Source organism: Grus americana, chromosome Z (genome assembly GCF_028858705.1).
Source record: "Grus americana isolate bGruAme1 chromosome Z, bGruAme1.mat, whole genome shotgun sequence".
NCBI classification, from domain to species: domain Eukaryota; kingdom Metazoa; phylum Chordata; class Aves; order Gruiformes; family Gruidae; genus Grus; species Grus americana.
Genome location: NC_072891.1, coordinates 62,998,017 through 63,021,968, shown reverse-complemented (window position 1 = coordinate 63,021,968; position 23,952 = coordinate 62,998,017). Strand labels below are relative to the sequence as shown.

Genomic DNA, 23,952 nt, shown 5'->3' with positions numbered 1-23,952 from the left:
CTGTAGTTTGTAGCTGGAGCAATCACTTATGTAATGAACCACTCTTACAGAAAAGAGTGTACATACCTAGCTTGTTGACCATTAAAGGCAAGAGGCCTGAAGAGTTATAGAATGTATCTAGCTACAATGGGGAGGCCACGTTTAAATTTATTTTTCCTTTTTGAACCTTAGTTCTTGTCTAACAGCAAAACTATATCAAGATGTTTATTACTGTAGTTGGTTTAGGGCTTTGGTTTTGTTTTAAAATACGTTTACATGAAGTGTAGGCTTTGTAATATTGTATTTTAGAAATAATTAGGTTACAAGCTTTTGCATTATACAGGACTCTTAAAAACATAAGCTATGTACAAATAATACTGTATTGACCAACAGCATCTGACACCTCCATATTTTATAACAGATGTGTAACTGATAAACATAAAAAACTGTTTGCAGTGGTTTATCTCTGGTTTACATGGCCAAATTGCTTTATGATTCTCATGTTGGCCAATTTTTAGAAACGTGTCTCCAAACACAGTAAGTTGACAGGCTCTTGCTGCCCATGACAATATTAATGTCCCTATAATTTTTTTAAGCTTTTTCACCTGTCAGTCTGGATAGCATCTGCCCAGTGATTGACTGCCGTTAGAAACAGCAATAGTTCTACAAAAAGTGCAGGTGTCCATCTGTGTCCTACAGGCACAGTACTCATAATTCAGCAAGTGTACTTGAATGAATTTTAAAGTCCCTGTGGACCAGAATGAGAAAAGGATTGTTGGGAGAGGTTACATCCCATATTATACTAACTGATACTGTTGGAAAAAAATCAGGCAATCAGACATGCAATCCATTCTTCAAGTCTAAAAGAGAAACAACAGGTTTCTCTTCAGGCTGCAAACAACTGATGTGACTTCAAAAGAAATCTTTCAACCAGTTATAAAACCAGAAGAAAAGAAAGAAAGAAAAAGAAAAGATGAAAAAAAAGGAGCTTGCTGACATAGAAGAGCAAAGAAGCTTATTATTAACAAGGGAAAAGGTGTGATGGTCATTAGTCATTAGTACTTGAAGACAAGGGGGGAGAGAGGTCTTTGGTAGCAGGGCCCTGATAAGGGTGAGTAATTAGCTGGTGATGGCTTTTCGGGGAAATTCTAATGCATGATCAAACCAGGGGCTCTACTGAGTTGGTAATTTTCCATCTAATAAAATTAGAATATTTTCTTTTCTAAGTTATATTGACTCACTAAGTTTAGCGCACTGTTAAGAGTTCAGTATATTCCAGTACTACTTTCTTTCCAACTCGTGGGGAATAAATTACTGTTTAACTTTCCCTCACAAAGCAGATTATCTTCCACAGTCACATCCAGTGAGCTGTTTTCCTTGGGTAACAGCCAGAGCTTTTCCCACACCTACCTCTTTCTTTTCTCTACACCAATGGTTTCAGTTTAGATGGAAATTTTTCAACAAACCACCCTACTGTTTTCCTCTCAGGACCATCACTGAAATCTGATCTACTCCTTATTCAGCAAAGTGAGTAAGAGGACTAGAGACTTTACTTTGTTAAGTGTCTCAGAGTAAATGTAGATCAGCTTGCTTATCTGCGCTCTCCTCAGTCATGTATATTATCACCATAATCATCACCATTTGTTCGTATATTTTGGATTCACTGCCACTGACAGCTGTCCACACTGAAAATGCCCAAATTCAGTGGCAATTTCTCTTTTTTTAATTTGGTTTACACCATTTTCAGTAAAAGTTGCAAAGTTTTCTAATTAGCACTTATGCTCTTCAGAGTGGGTGATATGCATAGCTCTTGCTTTTTATTGTCCCCACAGCTCGTATCGTTACTTGAACAACCATTTAAAGCAAGTTTTAATGCCATTTTTGCAGGAGGGTAGACAATAGAGTAAATAAATAAAACTTCTTGAATAAGTAAAAGAAGTTGGAATGAAGTCCTTAACAACACTGCATGAGTCCTGTTTCTGCAAAGCTCCTTTATTGGTAAAAGACTTAAACACATTTAAAATCTACTGGCTTCAGTGACAGCTAAGTACACGTTTAAGTATTTTGTTGGTGGCTGGCCACCATATTCTGTACCTTGCAGAATCTAGAGGTACATCTTTCAGACAGATCTACTGGGCAAGAAAGGGGGTGTGTGGGGGGTATTAAAATATAGGATATTGGCACCCATAACATTTTTTTCCCCAGATACAAAGAAGAAAAAAATCAAGAAATATACATTTGAAACTGAATTGTAAACTTCAAATGTTTATAGGAAACTTTGAAAACTGGTTTCTTATATTACCACTATGAGATAGCAGTGGTAGGAGAAAATAATTATTAATTTTTTAAAATAGTATATCACCAGATGTCCTTCCTCAACTGTTCAGTATCCATATGGCAGCCTTTCTTAAGGGTATTTGTCCATATACAAAAGCAATCCCCTTAGATATTCTGGGCTATCAAAACATGACAGAAAAACAAACGTGCCCTTTTCTGTGCTCTCTTTCCTTTAAATCTGCCTCCACAAAATAGTAGATACTTCCAACTCTCTATTCATGGACTGGCTTTGCAAGTTAATTACCAGTGTTCTGGATCATTGTAAATGAAACCTAAAGGCCAGTCCAATCTACTGAGCTGCAAGGGGAGTCATTTAATTTATAATGTATGACATATCTAAATATACTGTGTAATTACAGAAAGTTTTCTGATGCAATTTAGTTTCAGCTGGCTCTGTATTTGATGAAAAACTTATATAATATAATGAAGTACATTAAATATATGTATGCAATTTGCAAAACTTCCAAAAAAGAGGGAATATTTTGTGTGAAGATAATAATGCCTACTACAATCATATTACACTCAGGAACATGAAAGGAATACTAGATTAAAAATGGATTACCACATATGTATATATATTTCATTGAATAGATAAAAGTGAAGAAAAGCAGTGCAAGTTTTGATATATATTCTTGCTGTGATGACTATTTACCCATAACTCACATGAATCTGTAGCTCTTTCCTACGGACAACGTGGTCCAGACTGTTCCTTGTACAGTCCACATCCTGCAGTACAATGCAATTCTTAGCTGATTTATTTTCAGTTATGTTCACAGATGGATGCAGAAGCTGATCCCCTGACTTTGAACAGTTTGATGTTCATTTGGAATGTGAGAAAAAGCTAGTAGTGCCATGATAAAGCCAAGAAAATATTTCAAAACGCTGACAGACAGCTTTTCTGACTCACTGGGAAGTCTGCAGAGCCAGCAAAGAGACTATGCAACACAACGCTTAGCCTTAACTGTGCTTTCACCTCAAGTTGGCAAGTAATGCAAGATTAAGCAGAACAAGTGGCATCCGAAAAGAAGAGCACATAGGTAATTATGCAAAGGCAAATCTCACTCAGCAGTGGTAACACTGCTGTCCTCCAGAGATTGCTGCTTCACCATTGTATACATAAAGGATTCAAAATAAATAGCCATTCTCCAGGAACCTGCAGGCTGAAGACAGCACGCGATGCATTGTACAAACTCACAATTGAGGCAATGACTAAGGAACCTACTCAAAAGTATCTCCCCAAAAATGTCTGCTGTAATGGCTCTCACAAATACTCCCAAAAAGAGATATTCCAAAATACGGAGCAGTGTTGAGCCAGTGATTACTGGCTTATGCCACCTAATCATAATGTGCAGCTGCACAGAATAATAGTGAAATTAATTTGAAGTTTATCCATGCAATAACAACGTTTTCTGGAAAATGTATGCATATTGCTTCAGATGAAATATGTGAACAATTGGTCAGTCTCCAAATAGGCAAGTTTTACAGCAGCAGTAACAACTGTTTATACAAAGACAGCCTTAACCTCTGATAAAATATAATGCCTTCTTTCAAAGGAAAGGGCTACACATCTATTCTGTTGAACAAGGTACAGAGGCTATGGCAGCAGTGACTAAAGCAATAAAGATCAATAACAGCAACAGTACAATTCAGAAATGAATGTGATTTTCTAGTAGAACAAAATGGTTTGCAATAAGCACCATAAAATGTAATTGAAAGTTCTGTATATGCCTACATTAGGGACTTAATTCTTTGGAAAACAGTATAGTTACTCTAAATGGCAATTCAAGTTTCAAAGGTGCTTAAATTAATAATTGTTCAGTTCTGATTATATAAAAATTCATACTATATTTCAGAAGATTTAAGAAGTAATGAGTGTTGGTTTAAGAGAAACAGAAAGTAACAGACAGTGTTGTGGAAATCCTCATTACGGGTTCGCTCTTGCACTGGTTTGAAAGCACGTATCAGCACACGTTGATTACATACAAGCTGATTTTTCCATTGTTATTAAATACATCAACTCCTGCAATGTTTACTCCTACCACTCCACAACTAGTACTACCACTGATGACAATAACACAAGATGGAGAAGCACAGTTTCATTTAAGCAAACCATTTTCTGTTTTCTATCATCGTGCTTCTATCATTCTGGCAATTTACCCAAAGGAGTAACATAGCTAATTGATCCCATCACAATCTGAAGACCTGTTAGCCTCTAAGCTTAATTGTATGTATTAGTACAGCAATGAGCAGAAATCCTTTATTTGAAGTGTTGACTCCTGAGAATCTGAAGGCAGAACAAGGGCTGACAAATAATGAAAATTCCTCAAAAATCATTAGGTATTATTATGAATGGAAATCTATTCTGTCTATTGCAATGAACTGGTCTTATACAGTCTTATTTTAAATGAGATAATTGTCGTAGAAAACAGTGAATCTAGAAAGCATGCTCTTTGTGCTATTCCTGTTGCCAGCAGAATTTAACAAGTGGGAATTCAAAATGAGAAAGGAGGTAATGAAAGCATTAGTTAAAATTATATTATTTAAATAAGGAATGAGGCTAGTTCTCTCACGTATGAAGAAAGTGCAGGAGGACATAAAAAGCAAGCCCTAATGGATCAAGCCTCCCGCCTGCCTGGATGTCTAACAGGGGCCAGAAGCAGGCAGCCAGAGCAGGGTGTAAGAGCAGAGACCCGCCGGGGTATTCCGGCGGCAGCTCCGCAGGGGCTGCCTGCCTCTGCCCAGGGTCGGCAGCAACACTCCTCTGTTCAGCAGCCTCTGGGGAACTTTGTACAGACAGAAAGCACTGCAGAACATGCCTCAGAGGAAGGAGGAGTCTGCACAAAGAAATTGTTTCTACTGTATTTGCTTCATTTTACTAGAAAGAGATTAAAGATTAGGGCTTGGATTTTGTCAATCCGATGTCTGGAAAACACGTAGAGCTTTATTCTCAAACTGGGAACAGGCTCGCACACATTTTGTAGAACGTTTTGTCCCTTTTGTATTTATTAAGAACAAACTCCTGGTCAGTTATTTAAATTCGGTGAGGATGGTTAATATACCTTGCTGAGGTGCTCAGAGTCCCAGACAGCTTTACCAAGCGTGAGAAGACCAAGGGTTTGTTCACAGATCCTCACAGGCCTTATCGTTTACCCTTGCATAATGATACTCGCATAATGGTCCCAATCCCAGTTAATAGGGCATAACTACCGAGATCACTAATGCAGCATCTCAATGGTAATTCAAGATAAAAGGAAGCATTTGTATCTGCAGTATACAATTTAATTATATTAAGATTAGTTTACTGTCAACCTCACTGATAGTACTGATAATCTGGCTATGTCAGCTCTGTGTTTGAATATCTGTTTCATTTAATGTGTAGGCCCAGGCCAAAATAATCAGGAACTTTCTAGATAAATTGCATGTTCCCAGTGGAAGAATGGTCAGTATATCTACTTGACAACATAGTGCAGGGGAAATCCAGGGTAGTGGAGTCTACCTGCTTTAAATCTGGACAATATAGAATTTACCTAATTTTCATCTATACTAAGCCTATGATTTACTATTATACTACTGCTCCTTGACATAGCATTATAACCAGGCTATTATGCTGGTACCTTCACACTCTTTTCCTTCCTGGTGGACAGCATTCTGCTCTAAAAACATGTCCCTCTCATAGGTTTGAGGGAGAAAAGGTTTGCAGGAGGGAAGAAGAAACCCCCATTCTGCTAGTAACGCAGTCAAGTGAAAGCTGGGTTAGCTGCTTGGCCCAGGAAGGGAAGACAGAATCCAGTTAATGTGATGCATGAACAACTTGAGTGGCACATGGGACAACATGGGACAAACATGGGACAAACAGACAACATACTGGTCAGAGTACCACCCAGAGCTGGTCTACAGGGTTTGCTGAGGTCACCAAAGCAAATGTAGTCTTGTCCTTTGGAGACCTTCTGCTAGGATCAGTTCCTCAGGAGGCCAGAAGTGCTTCTTTGAAAGCTCTTAGTAGGGCTCTCTTCTTTTTTAAATGTGGCTTCAGGAAAAGAAGAGTATGTGTCATTGAGAGTTTACCCTCTGCATTCACCCATGACAATATATGGATCATCTCTCATGTTGGGAGAAGACACCTGAAGCTATGCTGCCACCTAAGTACTCCAACTACCTGTTTCACATGCCCTCTCTTGTTTTCTGCTGCACAATGACACCACTTCAGCAGCTTTCCCACCCACCTACTCTTTTAACCACAATAGCATACACACAGCAGACTCTTAAGGCATAAAATGTGTGTTTATATCCTTTGAGGGGGAGAACAGAACTGAGTATGAAAACAGAAGGAAACACCGTGGCTCATTTCAAAGCAACATGAGTGCTCTGAAATGGGCTCTGAGGATTCGTCCTGGATTGGTCTGTGATGGGGAGCACCAGGTATATCACCTTTAGCTTCATCCAGGATCAGGTAGCAAGTTAGGATCATCTTTCAAAATTGTAGTTTTAGATCAAGATACTTACAGCCCCCCCCCAAGTCCCACTTTAGGTGTATAAATCTACCACAGGGCTCTGGTATCTCGGTTCACCAGCCAGTGCTGCAAAGGCGTTAAATGGATCGGTGACTTTTCTTGGTCACAGAGAACCTGCTCACAGTGCTCTTTTGTGGAAACCTTCAAGAACAAGAGATTAATCTCTGAGTTTCATCATATGGGGCTTTGTTGGCCTGGAGGAACTATATACGTTTCTAATGCTAGGGTGAATTTTCTTAATGGCACAGGAGCACAAGGCCGTGAGTTACATAAAGCAACTGCTCAGCTGGAAAAGCTTATGAAAAACTACTAGTCTCTAGGCTCAGGCAAATAATTTGAAGAAATATACAAATGAGAAAGATGGAGACTTTGGTGAAGATGCAGACATTGTCATTTGAGGTTAATAGATTTCCCAAGAGGTTTAGAGACTGATTCTGACATTACAGAAGTTTTCAAGCTGTTACATAATACAATATTTATAAGACATCTTTGAAATGTTTTAAAATGGGTGTTTGGAAACCTTGATGATTTAATATATTTGATAATGATAGTGCAGTAATTACAAATGATTTTGTTTCCACTGAAGATTATGAATGATCAAGACGTAGAACGAAAAGCAATTTTACAGAATTCAAAAGGAAAAAGGAGCTACATCCAACATGCATTACTTCTCCTTCAGATCCTTTAAGACTAGACTCTAGTGGCTTGTGGGCACTAGAATAGAATTATTGAACTGTTGTAGTTTTAAACATGTATTTTCCTGAATGTTTCAGAAGCAACTTATAAAAGAAATTTGGAAAGTTATCTAAAGCAGTAAAACCAAGCTGTAAAGTGTTGGGCCCAAAACTACTGCTTTGTAAAAAGCATGGTCTGAAAAGCTGATCCTGATCAAGGTTTCATTAAACCAGGCACTGGCTAACACAGTGAAAACAACCACTTTGTTGAATAGGCAGTAGAAGGAGGGGAAAAAAATGTGTTATTGCATGCATGCAATTGTGTGATGTTATCCATGTATGTAAATAAAATAATAAAGGTAAAACAAAATAAGGTTTTGGAACAATCATTAAGGTCTTGCAAAAATACTGAGAAACAGATTAAATCCATGTTTCCAGTGGATGTTCAGGTGCTTTTGTAAATTAACGTTATATATAAACACAAATCAGTGTTTAAGTGCCAGATGGTTAATGAAGGCCAGCCAGGCAACTTCCATAATTCACAATAATGAGTATGGTAATGAGACTGCATTATAAACTGAACAGCCGAGTGATACATAGTGCCTACTTGAAGTAACAAAGCATTTGGAGTGTTTGATATTAGTGAAAAATGTTGCATTTCCACAAAAAAAAGACACAGAATGTAAGTGATAGTTAAGTTGAATGAAAGGATCCTCAAAGTTTGTTACAAATATTATAAATAAATTTAATCCCCATTACTAGCAAGCAAGCAGAATTAAAATGAATTGACAAAAATTTAAACATGAAATTAGTTCCACTAATGCATTCAATAATGAACAGCTTTTCCATTCCAGCATTTTCTGTTTTCATTGGCTTTGATAGTGGCAACACAGACTCCTACTGCTTTTTTGGGACCTCATTCTTATGAAATTTAGGTTTGGCACAACTGTGATAGCAGCACATCTCATACTTGTCTGTGATAATGGATCGATCGATGCAGTGATCTATTTGCACGTGCAGTTACAAGATGATACCTGCAGATTAGTCCTACAGTTGAAACAAACCGTTCCCACTGCAGCCTCTGCATAGTTACACTTTTTAAGAGAAAACAACTTTGAATTGTTTTCTGCATTATTGACAGGGACCAGTCTGGATCATAGATCATGTCTCAAATACTTAGGCTGGGTAAAAGGTGATGCTAAGACACAGTTACAGGGTAAAAAAAAGCAAACTCCTGTGGTTCTACCTGAAAGCTGACAACTTGTGAAGGTGGTTCTACTTCTTCCATTCACAGTGGTCTCTGGCGGGAACTCTCTACTCTCCAGCTGTCAAAATGCTGTTCCTCTTCCTTAGACACGGGCTCTTCTCCCACAAACATGCCTGAACAGCTGCTTTTACCTTTGCAGCAGATGCCTTCACCTTGACCTTTTTTTTTTTGTCAGACAGTCTTTTAGCCTTTTGAAATGCTCATGTGAACTGACACATCTGGTTTGTTTTTCCTTCAGAGTAACCTTCGGAGTAGCAAAACTGCAATAAAACAAAGGCTTCCTCTTTCTTTCCTCATTGTCTTCAGGATTTTAACATCTGTTTACCAGTACTCACATCTTCATTTTCTGGATAGCTGTTCATGCAAGGCGCCTCTTTAAGAAGAGATAAATCACAAGGTGCTGGCATTTTTGTCAATCTACATCAATATGTTAATAAACATAGGCTCAGCAGATCTATACTGCTACCAGTTCTAACATCATTATTTTTAAAGCATTTATTTATGGAACAGCTAAACAAAAAGTTAGAATTTTATTTTAAATTATCTGGACACAGTTTTCTATTTGAGCCATAGAAATGGGGATTTAACTGTAAAATTTTCAGCGGATTCAGTAACTCTTTTATCATTGATTGAAATTCTTACTTTTTCCACCAAAATCCTTGCTGTACATCTTCTTGATTTCTTAAAGCCATTAAAGTTTCTGTAATTAATAAGTTTATCATTTTCATACCAACAACTTGTAACTTTCAGGGTCTATTCAGTCACTTCCTTACCTGTTATACAGCCATCATTGAGCTGGAACCTGATGATTTTCTGGATTCTGCAGATTTTTCTGCAGTCTGGGCTGGTGAGAAATTATGCTTGACACCATTTTACTAGGAGTCAGTTTGGAAATGAAACTGCTCTTGAAAGCAGACTAGTGGCACTCTACTTCTTCTGACAGCTCTGTAATCTGCAGCCTTTACTATTTTACATCCTCCTTCTTACCCTTCTGTCTTGTCAAAAGACGCCATGACACTGCATTGTCAATAGAAAGCAGTTTAAACAATGCCAATATAGAAATACCACACTTCTGCAAAGTGGGTGCTCTCAGAATGAGAGTTCAGTAATCCCTTTGGATTCCTTTCCCAGAAGGGTATCAGGGTGCAAAGATTTTGCTTTCTTAGCCTTATGCCTCGGATTAGACCCCTACACAAAACCCCACTTGTTTTAAAGAAGTGTCAAAGCAACACCAGCAGAATGATGGGCTTAGTGTAACACATTTGCTTTAGCCATACCGTTCTTCCGTTTCCTTCCTCCTTTTCATTATTATTATTAGGCACTTCAGGACCCCTTTTTTCTGTCTGCTTCATTAATCCTTTTCTCGTATTTCATATCCTATTTCAGTCATTTCTGTAGATTATTGTATGCTGTTTGTATTTGCTTGTTCTGCACAGCATGCCTTCCATTACCCAGTTTGTTTTCCTTTTGTTTCAAGCAATGTGGTTTCCCTGGATTCTTTTCTGGATGTTGGTTGCTTTGTTGTTTCTCAGCATTTCTAAATGAGTCATTTCATTTTGGCTTTGGTTCTGTTGCTCAGGTTCAATATATATTTTACATGCAATATATCACAAAATGTTCATAATTGTACTTTAAAACTGAAATTATGATTATTAATTTATTTACTTTTAATCTAGATGTACCAAGGAAATTTTGAACATTAGTAATATGAATTCAAGCATGATTTGAAAGGGAGAGGATATTATTGTGCCAGTGTTATTAACAGACTTTGAGAATGCTTTTTCAGTATCTTCCATACACGAACAATTTAAATAGGATAAATCAAATTTGATGACTGTAAGATTTCTATGTAAGCTAAAGAAAAATGCTAATCTTCTGTGGGAGGAATAATGATTGGTTACTAGTAAGACATAAACCTCTGGGACAAACCTAGAGAGATGTTTTAAAATCCTGACAGTAACAATCTGCAAGATTTCAATTGCTGCCTAAGAAAAGGGTCAAATAAGAAGGATAACACATTACTGACCGAAATAGTCTGGAAGTAACTTCAGACAGAAATCTTTACTGTAAATATTGGTGGGTTGGCTTTGCTTTCTTTCTTTACTATACATATGTCATTCTAACTTTCTCTCTCTTTTGCTTTTTCTCTTTCCTCCTTTTCTTCTTCTCCCCCTCTCTGTCTTTTCCTGAACATTTCTCTTTCTCTCATTTCACTTCTCTGTATTGATTGTTATCAGACTCTTAATACGCCACATGACTTTTATGCCATTCTGGGTTTACTACAAGGAGAAACCAAAAATTAATACATTCTACAAGCATGGACATCTAAGACAACATCTTGAATCAACGTTTTCAGAACAGGATCGCTCAAATTCATAATATTGTGAACTACAATCATAATTTTTATTCTGGGTTGTTTTATAAATTGACAGAATATATTTTGTGTTATTTTCTGTTTTTTCTGCATTTTTCCATTTAAATGGAATGACAATCTGTTGCATTCTAATTCTAATATAGGAATATACACAACTACAACTACTACTACTACTAAAGCCTTTGTCTAATACATTTTATCTTTTCAGTATATGATACTTTACAAAATATAAGATATTTCTAAGAAATACAATTTACCTCATGGAATACTATATTAATGGTGCTGCTACTGTTGTTACTATGTTTGTGTAATGAGCTTGGGGGTGCTGGTAGTACTGTATAGATATAGAACAAAGAAACTGCCTTTTTTTTTTTTTAAAGAATATGTAATATATTAATTTCATTCAGGTATACATATTCCACCACAAAGTTACATTAAGTTTGTATACTCAAGATTATTTATAAATAAATAATGCCCATACTGAATGACTCCAGAAATATAATTTAAAAAGAGAAATTCAATGACATTTAGTCTCTCTAAATAGGATTTCAGTCTCTCAATGGGATTTAGGCTTTCTTGAAATGCAAGCTTTGTGATTATAAAATCGTATTTTATTAAATGTCTCACAGTTATGAATCTAAAATGAGTTGTGATTATTGCTTTTTGGTGTTATTTGTATAATCAACTTTCTTCATTTAAGGGAAGTCAGGGATTAGCTATTTCTTCTTTAATGCCTTCCTGAATATTCTGACACGCTTTGATTGAACACACATGATTTTTGTTTACCTTCCAGGGATTTTTGCTCAGACCTGTGTCTGTGAGAATGGGATAGAACAGTAGAACTGTCTTATAAAGACACTGTTATTATTTGAAGAGCATTCATCACTGTGTATATAATTTAAAACATTTAAAATTAATTGTGAAGGACAGGGGAAAATTAAAAATGGGTTCAGAATACAGAGACTTTCTTATGTGTGGTTTGTGAAGGAGGAAAGCAGGAAAAAAGATTGTTTTCTGTCTTATAATGATTAGATAAAAAGCAAGAATAATTACCAGCTCAGTGGGTAAGCTGGTACAAAGGAAGAAACGCTCACCAAGCAGTTGTTTTTTTCAGCTTCGGCAGATTGCACACATAAACACGCACACACCCCCACCCCCTTGGTGAGTTTTGCTACCCTGTAAAATGTAATGAATTATCTTCATGACACATTTTGATGCATGTTGTTCCATATGATGAGTTGATGTCATTTCAGTTTTTATACTGTCTAAGACTTACCTAATGGCTGCAATACAAATTAAGGACAACAAGGTAGGTATGGAAATGATGAGTGCATTTTTCCAAGTCTTTCCAGATTAAGCTTGTTACTAGCATGAAATACAATGATGATAACTCCCTGAATAATCCTTAATAATCTTGAGTATAAAATGTAGACCAATCTGGATAAACCCTAGTGAAATAAAACTTCTGTTTCCCTACTTGATATTCTGGACTGTGTTCACGTAAGAGATTACTTCTTTTATCAACTATTCATTCAAGTAAATTTCAGAGTAGACCCAGGAGTTGTGTAAATCTGGTACAGAGTAAACACATTAATATTAAACAGCACGCTATTTCACCTGAAATTGCTTGATGTACCTTACATTCTTTGTCAAAATGCTCCGAAGAGTATCACATGCATTGCTCACAGGAAGAGGACCTTCTGAAAACCAGGTTACAGAAATCCAGACTTGATATCAAAGACATGAATGACCAGACCAACAGAAAAGACCAAATAGAGAATTAGGCTTGTCAGGTCAGATGGTTCAATGACTATAGTTTAATTCATTAATGTATGTCTGCTGGGAGTCTAATTCTCCCATAAGTGTTCAGACTTCTAAGTCTGAATCCACCAAAATACTAAGTTTCCTGTCTCCTGTAATGGCATAGTTTCTGAGGTTTCAACTGGCTATAACTCTTGTTTATGTAGCGAGTATCATTAGTTTTAAGATAAGGACGGCACATTTACAGAAATTAAGAGTGGAAATATATCAGCAAGCACTGGAAAAGAGGAACAACAAAATTTTAAAAGTATTCATCTTCTAGTCATTTCCTCCTAGCAATAGGTATGAGGGCTGTAGATTCAAAGGTTAGCGTCAGGAGAGAAGAAACACTTACTGAAATTCATGCTTGATATCACCCTGGTATCAAAGCATTCTTAGAAGATGCTTGCCTCCCCATTTTCTGCTCCATGTTACTTAAACCAATGCCTTATTCTCTATAGAGCACTGGGTGCAATATAAACCAAAGACTCCAGGTACCTTTTTATCCTTTTTTTTTTTTTTAGCACCATAAAAACTCTCACATCCTGCAATGATTTAAGGAACACCACTATTTGCTTGCTAAACTATATGGTGTAACACACAGTTAATAGACTGTCCATGTGTTTTTCAATGAAAGATCAAAATGAGGTACCTAATTCCTTTCTCATTGGTACCAATTTTAAACCCATCGTGGGAGTATTATATGACATTTTACTGCTAATCTAGTTTGTTCTTCTCAGTGATGCATACACCATACTTGGATATAAACAGATCTTAAAAGTTAGAAACACTCAGACCCAGAATTTGTTATAGGGAAACACCCATCAGCTGAATTGTTTCAAGATACTAATCTGTGCAAAAATAAAGGGTGTGTATGGTAGGGAAAAGAGATGGGTACAAAGCATAAGACAGCAATCCTCAAGCAGATGAGGAAAGTAAAAGATTTTCCCCAAACTGAAAGTATAATCTGTCTTCTATCGACTCACCTAATCTATGCAAATTTGCAATGTGTTTAGCAACCAGTAAATATGGACAGAGTAAAGATGGATGTTCCATATACAGGAAAGACAATGCTTATCCAGATGCTGCAAAGCAATCTTAATTTGTGGCTCCTTTAGACCAAGAACAAAGCAGATTGCCTGAAACCATAGCTATTAGTTCAAATGTCAAATTTCTCCCTTAAATGTACTACGGAGGCGGTGGCAGCTGACAGGCAATCCAAGTGTAGAGGATAAGTGGATAATGGAAATTCCAGGAGAGATCCCTTGCAGCAATTGAGGAAAGCCAAAGGTGAAAAGAAATGCTACAGTCACTTGGGTGTGAATGTTTGTGAATATTGCTGAAACATTCTGCTGTAAGCAGTGCAAATTCAGTATTGTTTCTGTCGTTTTCCTGTTCCTCTGCCAGAATACACCATTCTCTTTTTTTTTTTTTTTTTTTTTGGCCTTTATTACTGGAAATGCAGACTACAGCAACAACATCAAGTGAAAATCTGACCCATTCAGCAAAAAATTAGAAATGTAGCCAGGGATTTTCAGTTACCGCCTCACATCTAAATGCACAGAAATTCTACTATCTACCCAGGTAAAGCAGAAAGCTGTAAGGCTCCTTACGGTGATCCTGCATGAACACAGTCCTTCCCAGGTCAGCATCAGTGCCTGGCGGGCTTACTGGGCCAGGTTGCAAAACACATAATTTTGAATAGGTTTAAATTTTGCTCCATTTTATACTGGGTTTGGACAGGGTAATATTGCTTTGGAAGGTCATTCTATTTCTACAACTCATCTTTGAGGGAGCAAATGAAGATTTATTTACTTTTTCTTCTTATATAAGAGAAACTAGATAATAGGGCAGAGGAAAATCCCAGAGAGAAGTCCTGCTGTGAAGCATAGGGGTAGGACAGAACAGTTCAACTAGAGAACATTTTTCAAAAATGAAGTTCCTTGTTTAATGTGAGTTTTAACCATTGTCACACTGACAGCTGGGGTGCTGAATAAGCTTGTTTGGGATATGGGCTAGCATTTGCATGCGTATGTGCTTATGTGTAATTTACATACTTTTTTTGAGATACATTACAATTTGCATCACTTTTTCTAAAGTGCTTGCAATATACCAGATGGAATAATTGTGTTTCGTTTCTGAAGGATTATTTTAAAACAAGATCCAGTGCAGTACTTTATTTATAATTACTGAGAAAGGTAAGAAGCAAGACATGAAGGAACTATATAAAATACTATTTTGTCAGAGTTCTTACATGACATTTGACCTCTCTGAACAGTTCCTGCTTCTCTTCAACACTCTTTTTTCCATATCCCGGGTTGCATGATAACAAAGTCAAATGTTCTCTGTATGCATTAAAATTTGAAATGGTTCTTTTTCACTTGAACTGCAATGCTCTGACCATAGTATCAGTTGCTTCAAAAGAAAACACGAGAACTCCTGCAACAAATGGCTTAAGGAGAAAAAATATAGTTAAAAAAAATTCTCCTTTGACTAAGGGAACAGTTTAGTGTACCATAGTCAAATTTAAACAGTCTTCCTGAAGGGAAAGTTAACCATATGAAGTTTGGCTTTAGCCACCTTGTTGCAGATACCCAAGCTGGCTCATACAAAGCCAGTCAGGGCACCTCTGTAACACATCACAGCAAAAGCACACCTTTAAGTTCATATAAACTTTTACATATAGCAAGGTTATAAAGTCATTTTGTTTACAGACGTTAAAAAAATTTTTTTTTTTCCTTTTCAACGCATTCAATTTGGTTATATATCAGAAATGTACTTCACAATGTACCTGCAAGCTGACTAGATGGTGTAACAAAATAAGTATCATTTGAGAGACAAACAATTTGCTCTCCAAGTGTCATTCCTACAGATTTTTGGAGTATGCTGATTAGATGACAGACTGGTATGAAAGGTACACATAAATAAAATTAACAAAGAAATCTCCCACCTTGGGGCATCATCTTATCTTCTTGCACATCTGTGTGAAAGTAGTAAAAAGTCTAAATTTCAAGTGTTATTATTACCCTTTCCCTCATATTTTCTGAGGGCCTAAATAGTGCTTGCCCACCTATGCACACCTCTTTCTGTGTGTAGCTCAAATGATGACAGTACTCCATGTGTTTTATAGATTCTTTTGGCTAGGTTCTACGTATTTTGCAATTTGCATAATCTTCATGAAAACCAAAGGGAAATAATCCTTTTGAAACTATTTTGCAAGGCCATCATCCAGCTCCTTTACTTGATTAAATTAAACCTTTCCCAAGAAATTTTTCATTTATTAGAAATGTGACCTATGAATCTTCATATAACTAAGATTTACAGCAGATTAGGGACAAGGTAAAGTTTGCATTTGTTGTCAGTTTAAAAAAATTGCCGTTCTATTTCTGGTAAACATAACACGTTTCACACATGCTCCTTAAAATTCTGTAGTAATTCCCTGCAGTGAAATCAGTGAAAACAGTGCTGGGTCACAAGGACATCACTATTGACATATATGAACACCAAAACCAAGATACTCCTTTCCAGCAGCAAATTGTAGATAATGCCTTTTTCATCACTTCTCTCTCTTCAGTGTGTACCTATAATGCAAGCACAACTTATTTAAGAAACCAAATATGAAGTCATGAAACAAGTCCCATTAAAAACCCTCACAATATTAAAAGATACAATGTTCACTTTGCAGAAATGATGCCATCAGCAACAGCTGTAAAAATCTATCATTCCTCATGTTTTTGTGAAGCCAAGAATATGGATAGCCTATTAGCTTGAGTGTCGTGCCACTATTCCTGAATATAGCAGTATTATTCAGAGGGAATTAACTGTAACTATACCAGTAGAAGGGTATTTGCATGATGAAAGGAGTATAGATGTAAGAAAAGACTTTTTAATGTTTTGGGAACCAAGAATTACTTACGACTAAATCTGTAGCAAAACACATGCAATAACTGCTGCTGGTGTGCTTTCTTTCAAAGACAGCACTGCATCTAAGATTAGGAAACTATGTAGCATAAAGTATCACAAAAAAATATAGGAAAAGCATAACTTACACTGCTATTTTATTTCAAATAGTATTCTTGTAAAGTGGTTTTCCGTTTCCAGGAAAGTCATTCTGTTTCATTTTGTTCCTCGCTAAAATGCTCAGAAAATAATTTAACCTTGAAGGATCTCTGTGTTATCCTGAGTGGACACAATCCTAGTTGGGATGTTTGGTCAAGAGAAGAACTGGAGACTAAACACCCATGGGGAAATTAGGAACAGAACTCTGTGCCCTTCTTGACTCATGATAACTTCTACCCATTTTTCCCTTACTCACAGCAGTAATTCACAGACTGTAAAGTATGACCTTTGAAATGGTGTCCATAGCTGTTACCTGACCCCTGCTTCCAGTAACAAGACCAGTCAACTTTTGGAAGATGTGGATGGTATGGGAGAGCTTTGATAAGTATGAAATAAACAGAGTACAGTGCAGAGACATCTATCAGCCACTTTGGTAAACCGTTCCTCAGCCACAAAGCCCTGGCTGCTTGTGATTAACATGCTTTGCCTCTCTCTCTGTTTATCATCTGTAAGGAGAAATCACTCCACACTGAATATAGTAATGAAAGTCAGTATAAGGTATATATTGCAGAAATTATATAAAATATAATTTAGTGAATAAATTCTATCAGATGGAATTGGGGGAGAAAGAGCAATCAGTGGCAGTGAAACAGGAGAAGAAGATGTGGCGTACAAGGCAGTTTGAAAGAAGTGGGGAAGTTAGCAAGATACAGATGGCAGGAAACACAGAGAAGAAAATGTTGACATTAGCAGCTTGCACAGGCTGCAAAGGAAAAAAGGAAGGAAGCAGGAAGTGATGGTGGAGAGACAAGTTAGGGGCTATATCCGAGTTAAACTGCAGAAAATCTGCATAGATTTTTAAAAGAAAGAGGTGGTTTTGAATTGGATTCTTAAAGAGCTGAGGAGTCATTTCAAGGTGACCTGTTTCTATTCTTAGTCCAAGTGGTAAGATCGGTTGCAGAGTTCTGCAGGTAAGAAGACGACAGAGGAGTTACAAGGACAGCAAAAGGGAATTAAAGGGAATGCAAAGACAAACAGGCTGGAAGATTTCAACACTGTTGGACAGTGCACTCTAACAGAAACATGGGCTAACTGGCAAAAGAAACATAGTTTGGGATCCAGGACTCCGTTGCTCTGAGAGAAGTAAGCAGGCAGCAGTCTCCTCAGAATCCTCCTTACTGTTGTAACACAGCATCTTTAGCATTTTCTGGTGTTATTTCCAAATGAGGCCAGCAGTACAAACTAAGTAAATTTTGCTAGCTACCCACAGCTAATTGCTAACGGGTAACTGAAAGAATGACCATTAATCAGATGCCAGTATTACTTAACAACCTTGGGGTTTAACAACCTATCTCTAGTTTAAAAATATATTTTGAGCATTGAAACAGAGTAGTGGAGTTAAAAATTTTCTGAAATAATAACTAATGCTAGTGTGTGTATTCCCATTTTACACAGTAGCCTCCATACTTCTGAATACAGATGTTTTCACCATGTGCTTGCATCCTGCTAAGTGAAATGCTTTAGCATATCTAGATGTCAGTAAGTCAGAAAGCTAGAAACAGTGTAAGTATTCACTGGTATAAGGAAGAGTTAAAGTCCTACCAACACACAAACGATTTCTAGCATGCTCTGACTTTTTAGAAGATTGAAGTTGTGTTGTTGCTTTAATGACATTTACTGAGGTGAAGAATTATAATACAAACTTTGCTCTGCATTAAAAAAAAACACCAGACAGAAATATTTTTGACATAAACTCCTCACCAGTCTCTCCAAAAGAGCCCTTCTCCCTTCTTGGATACACCAGATACTTATTTCCAGCCTCCTACTTTGCAGACTTCTCGGCATATAAACTTTTTGGCCTGTCAGCCGTATGTCTGTGGACCTTATGGACTGCTGCCTTTATGTGTTTTAACCATATGTCCAGCTCCCACAGCAACTACAGTGGTGGATTATCACAAAGGCCTTAGAGATACAGAATGACATCATGCACTATTGTTACTGCCTTTACTAGCTCAGCAATGCACATACCCATACAGCCAAACACTTCACAGACTTCCTCTCCGTGTTGTGTTTCAGTTGCTGTGGATGTGATCCCTATGATAGTCACAGAATTATCCAAACACACAGTTCTTCAATAGCAGCTCTAATTCTGATATAAACTTCTTGTCTTAGATATTTCTGTGGTACATTAAGAGCTTTAATCTGTATGTGTAATCCTCTTTATGCTGTGACGTAGCACATGAGTCAGCTGTCTGATATGGTATTCCTATCCTCTCTGGACAAAAAAAAGGCAGCTAAATCACTGCAGTGTCATGAAATCGCAGCATATTAAGCTGTTTGTATCATAATGCTTTGGATACTTTCCACATTCTGAAAAATATGGACTAAATTATAACTCCCAAATCCTACCCCTGAAGAAATTACAATGGTAAATAAGCCTATAAAAAATAATCATCATACCACAGCACCAAGTTCACAGAAACGCATGTAAGCCCTGCACAGCTGCCAGAGCCTCCCTACACCTTTCGTTGCTTTTCTACTTGTGTATAAAGTGTCCCTGGACATCATGTCCTTTGCCGGTGAAGCCCAGGGACAGAACATTCTTCATTAATAGCTTATTTTTCCTGGCATTGTATCAGAATCAGTACTTCCAAAAACACAGCAGGGATTGCATTATAGCAAGGGAAAATTTCACTACTGCAAGAAGGAAGTGATACAGTTTACAAGTTAATGGCTCCTTATAAAAGAAAATGAAATCCTTTTATTTATAATTACCCAAGTACTTCAGAATTCCTGAATTTTAGCCTCTTTCTCTCTTCTCTTTCCTACTAACAAGAGTTCTGCTTCTTTTAGAAAGCCTCCTTTAGGAAACGCTGCCGGTACCAAACGCGCTGCACGGAGGGGCACTGAGGTTTTTCCGCGTGCCGGCGGAGGGGCGCGAGCTCCCCCAAGCCCTCGCCAGGCACAGGGCACCCCTGGCCCAGTCTGGCCCGGCCGCCCTCACAACGTGGCGCCCCCCGCACCCCCGTTGCCGAGGAGCGTCCCAGGGCTTTCCGGCGAGACAAGACCGCCGTCGGTGCTTCCCGCCGCGCTGGCCGGAGTGAAGATGAGTTCCCCCCTCTCCCTCCCTCCCAAGGTACAGCAGCAGGCCGGGACAACCTTGCCCGCACCGCCCCCCCCGGCTCCGTCGCCGGGCGCCCCACAGGCGGCGCCGCGGGGGATGAGGAGGGGTTCGCGCGCTCCGGCCGCACAGCAGCGTCGCGGCGCCACCTGCTGGCCGACGGGGCGGGGGCGTGAAGGAGCCGAGGGGAAGCGGGAACCTGCCCTTACCTTTGGTCAATTAAGTTGGTTAACTACAGGTGTAAAGCTGCTGTCTGCATTCCCAGGGGAGTCTTTTCCTTTCCTCACTGAATGTCCCTCACTAGGTGAAACACGTCCCTACCGCAGCTGGGATCTTGGGTGCCTGAGCTTGGCCACCTCATCGGCCCAGCACAAAGGCCGCCTGTCCCCGTTTGGGGCTCTGGCAGGTCTCTGGGGCTGGGGTTTCAGGAGTACACAACAGGACAAAGCTTTGAGGGGAAAAAACATCCCTGAAAATGGCTGCAGCACAAGGTTGAGGCACCAAAGCTGGTTGTAAATTCTCCCACTCAGGTGCTCGCTGCAGGCACAGCAGCTGGGAGCTCAGCAAGGGTTGGCTCGCCTTCTCCTGTGACCTACAGCTCTGCCCACCAGTCAGCCTCACGAAGCTGGATCTGTGTGAAGCTGTCCAGATGTGGTGGTTTTCTTCTGGAGCTGAAGATGTAGAGTGTTTTACATTGACTACAGCTGCTCCCTCTGAGAATTGATTTTGAGGGCAGCCACCTGATGTTGCTCCCACACCTCTGCAGCTCAAGTCCTAAGGCCTCGATCTGCTACTGAGCATCTTCATCTTTGACCAAAACCTCCCAGTTTTGTCTAATTTAATAGCTGGATGCTTTGGAGCATTGTGATAACCTGTAGGCTGTGTGAGAGACTTATCCTTTAGTATTAGCTTTCCTTCTTGTAAATGACAGGGGTAAAGTGCATATGGAGACTCTGCTGGAAACCTTGACATAGCTGACTAACAGGCCCATTAGACAGCAATGCAATTCACCCCTTGATCCTCTACAGAGCAAGTGGGGGGGGATAGTCTTTCAGCATAATAACTGGCTGCAATTTGAACTGAAGTCAGCAGGAGGCTAGCTGACCATTAGTGACAAGTTGTAGGAATACCTTGCATACTGAATTCTTTGAAAAACATACTTCCATTTCTAAAACTTCATACTAAGCGTATATGGCCAGTCACCAGCCAACATTATTCTCTTGTACTGTGAGAATTCTTTTCCCTTGGCTCTGTATCTTTACACTGTGAGCTCTTCAAGGTTAGGATAAATATTTGTGTTTTGTTTTGTCTCAAAAAATAGAAAAAATAAACCAGATAATAATAGATAATAAATATTCATGTGCTATGATGTCTGCATATTCATACAGGCTAAGGAAGTGCTCAAGGTCTGTATATGTTTTCAGGCCAGAGATGCTTGCAAATTATATTAAAAATACCAGTTTTTCAGAATGAACACCTTTGCAGAAATGTCTCCATAAAGGAAAAAATCCATTTAGACATTAATAGATAAGGTGATGACCTTGTAAGGTGAAACTGAAATTTCATTTTTGAAAGCAGCATTTAACTTTTTTCTGTTTCAAAAGAATAAGTATAATTTTAAAATTTTGTATAATAAAACCCCTAAAAGCAGGAAATATACATTGGCTTGCAAACCATTCAGAATCTTCACTCACTTTTTTTGTTTGGTTTTTTTTTTTTTTTTTTAGCTGTATGAGGTATTGCTGGAAGGATTTACAGAGAGTTTCTGCAGAGGGAGCAGATCACCAGGGTTTCTTTCAGGAACTTCTGCTCGAGTGAATGACACTCCAAATGTAATTGTTGAGATCTGCAAATGTTGTGAGAGACATAATTTTATTTTATTCTAACTCTCTTTGTAATAGTGGGCTTTATTTTTTCTATGTTCATTTTGAACATTGACGTTCTAAAAATCTATAAATTATCTACATGTAATAATGTTGCAATATTTTCCGTGATTTATTTTAACATAAGAGATAAGACTTGGGAAATTCTGCAAGCCAGCCTTCTGTGTGATTTGTTGGTTAGTTTCTCCCTAAAGCCTTTTTCTGAAGGCAGATAGCCAGACTAGTACCACCATATTTATTTTCTATTCTGATTTATGTATGGAGAGTAGTATTGGATCTCATTCCTTAATGTTATCTCTGGGGCACACAGGACTGAATGCTGTCTCTTCAAATCTGTCCTGTGGTGCAGCTTCTTAATCAGAGCTGACTAGTAACTTTCCCATTCCTGTATACGTGGTAGGTGGAACATACCTGAACTTACATGCTTATAAAGGTAGAATACTTGTTGGTAGACTTTTCTCCTTTGAAATTAGATGAGCCATTGCTGCAGTGAAAATGCTCTTTCACTGTTTATTTTCTGGATGATACATTAAAATACTGTTATTGGGAAAATTAACACATTTTATTTGAAAGTGTACAGGAACAGTAAAAGTAAGATAAAGAAAGTTAAGCATAGTTTTGCATGCTACAGCAATTGTTTTAAGTGAGAAAACCATGTTTTATTAACTGGCTAAGTTTGAATAAGCAATCTGACTGGCCAGGGAAGATTATGAACTCAATAAATAAAGAAAATTCAGACTGTGTATATATTCCACTTTCTTTGCCAGGAAACAAATTAGCTTGAAGCGTGTAATAGAATAAACAAAATAGACTTGGCTTTCGCAGTATGATCTGCGAGGGTTGCAGAAGTTACGCTGAACTTTCAGATTCTGCCAACGATCTCCTGTTGTTTTACACATAACAGATATGAACACAGCCAGCAGTTTCTGAAGGATAGGGAAGTATCTAGCAATCAATAGTACAGTAGATTAGCAACAAACATAACAAGGTGGCTTGATTGGAAGTAGGTCAATATGTATATCCAGTTTAATATTTTCAAGTTGTCCCACACAATGGCTGTATAAAAATCAATCACTTTTTTTCTCCAAGATTTAGCAAAATCGCCATCTGGTTTGCTAGTTACGTCAATAAAATTTTACAGGTGCTGTTACTGAAACAGAATGAAGATAAGTAGCAAGGTAATTCCTACAGTAACTCCTAGACAGATTCTGCTTGGTGAAAAATCGATCTCTAGCAAATGAATTATGCCATCCTATTTAATTTGGAAAGTTTACATTCTGAATTTTCAGCCCCTCTGTTAATTATGTTGTTTGTATCATTTTTAAATAGGTTGTTCTATGAAGAGAAGAACTGACGAGTCTGGTCTCCTGTAGATGAAAGAGCTGACGCTGAACAAACATGGGAGTTATTCCACATGGAGTAGACTGTGCTGCTGTTTTCACAGTGAAATCTGTCCTACTCACTGCCTTTGAAACATGTAGAAACTGAGGCAGACAGACAAATGATTGGATTAATTAGGAAACCAAACTGCGGATGTGACATATTTAACCATGGAATTTGAGTATTTTAACTTTCTAATAGGTAGGTGGCATCAATTTTTGGATCACTTAACTTTTTGATGAAGCTGTATCTGAGAACTGTCAGCTTTTACCATTTTCATAAATTAGTTTTCATTACAACCATATTTGCCTTTCTTAGACTTATTTTAATTAAAGGGATAAAAATATCTTTTTCCAAAACGAGCTCAGACTTTGTAACTTCAGCTGGGGTATCCAACACATTTCTGCTATGCAGTGTTAAGGAGGGAGGACCAAGTGGTATTTTCTGTGCAGCGATGTTATCAGTGTTAGGCAGTTGTTCTAGTTTCTCTAGGGTGGTACGAGCAGAGGCTACATAATTACAGGACAGGTATCCATAGGGAGACATCTGAATTCCTCGTTAGCCATC

General features: G+C 38.0%; 1 protein-coding gene across 2 annotated transcripts in view; it reads left to right on the top strand.

The window, feature by feature from the left end:
- Nucleotides 1–23,952, top strand: part of PJA2 (praja ring finger ubiquitin ligase 2) — a 73,332-nt gene that overhangs the window by 5,493 nt on the left and 43,887 nt on the right. For both annotated transcript variants that reach the window (XM_054809468.1, XM_054809470.1), the window contains exons 2-3: nt 21,850–21,979; nt 23,335–23,586. In XM_054809468.1, the coding sequence (XP_054665443.1) occupies nt 23,556–23,586 (31 nt within the window). In that variant the 5' untranslated portion in view covers nt 21,850–21,979; nt 23,335–23,555. The remainder of the gene's footprint in view (nt 1–21,849; nt 21,980–23,334; nt 23,587–23,952) is intronic.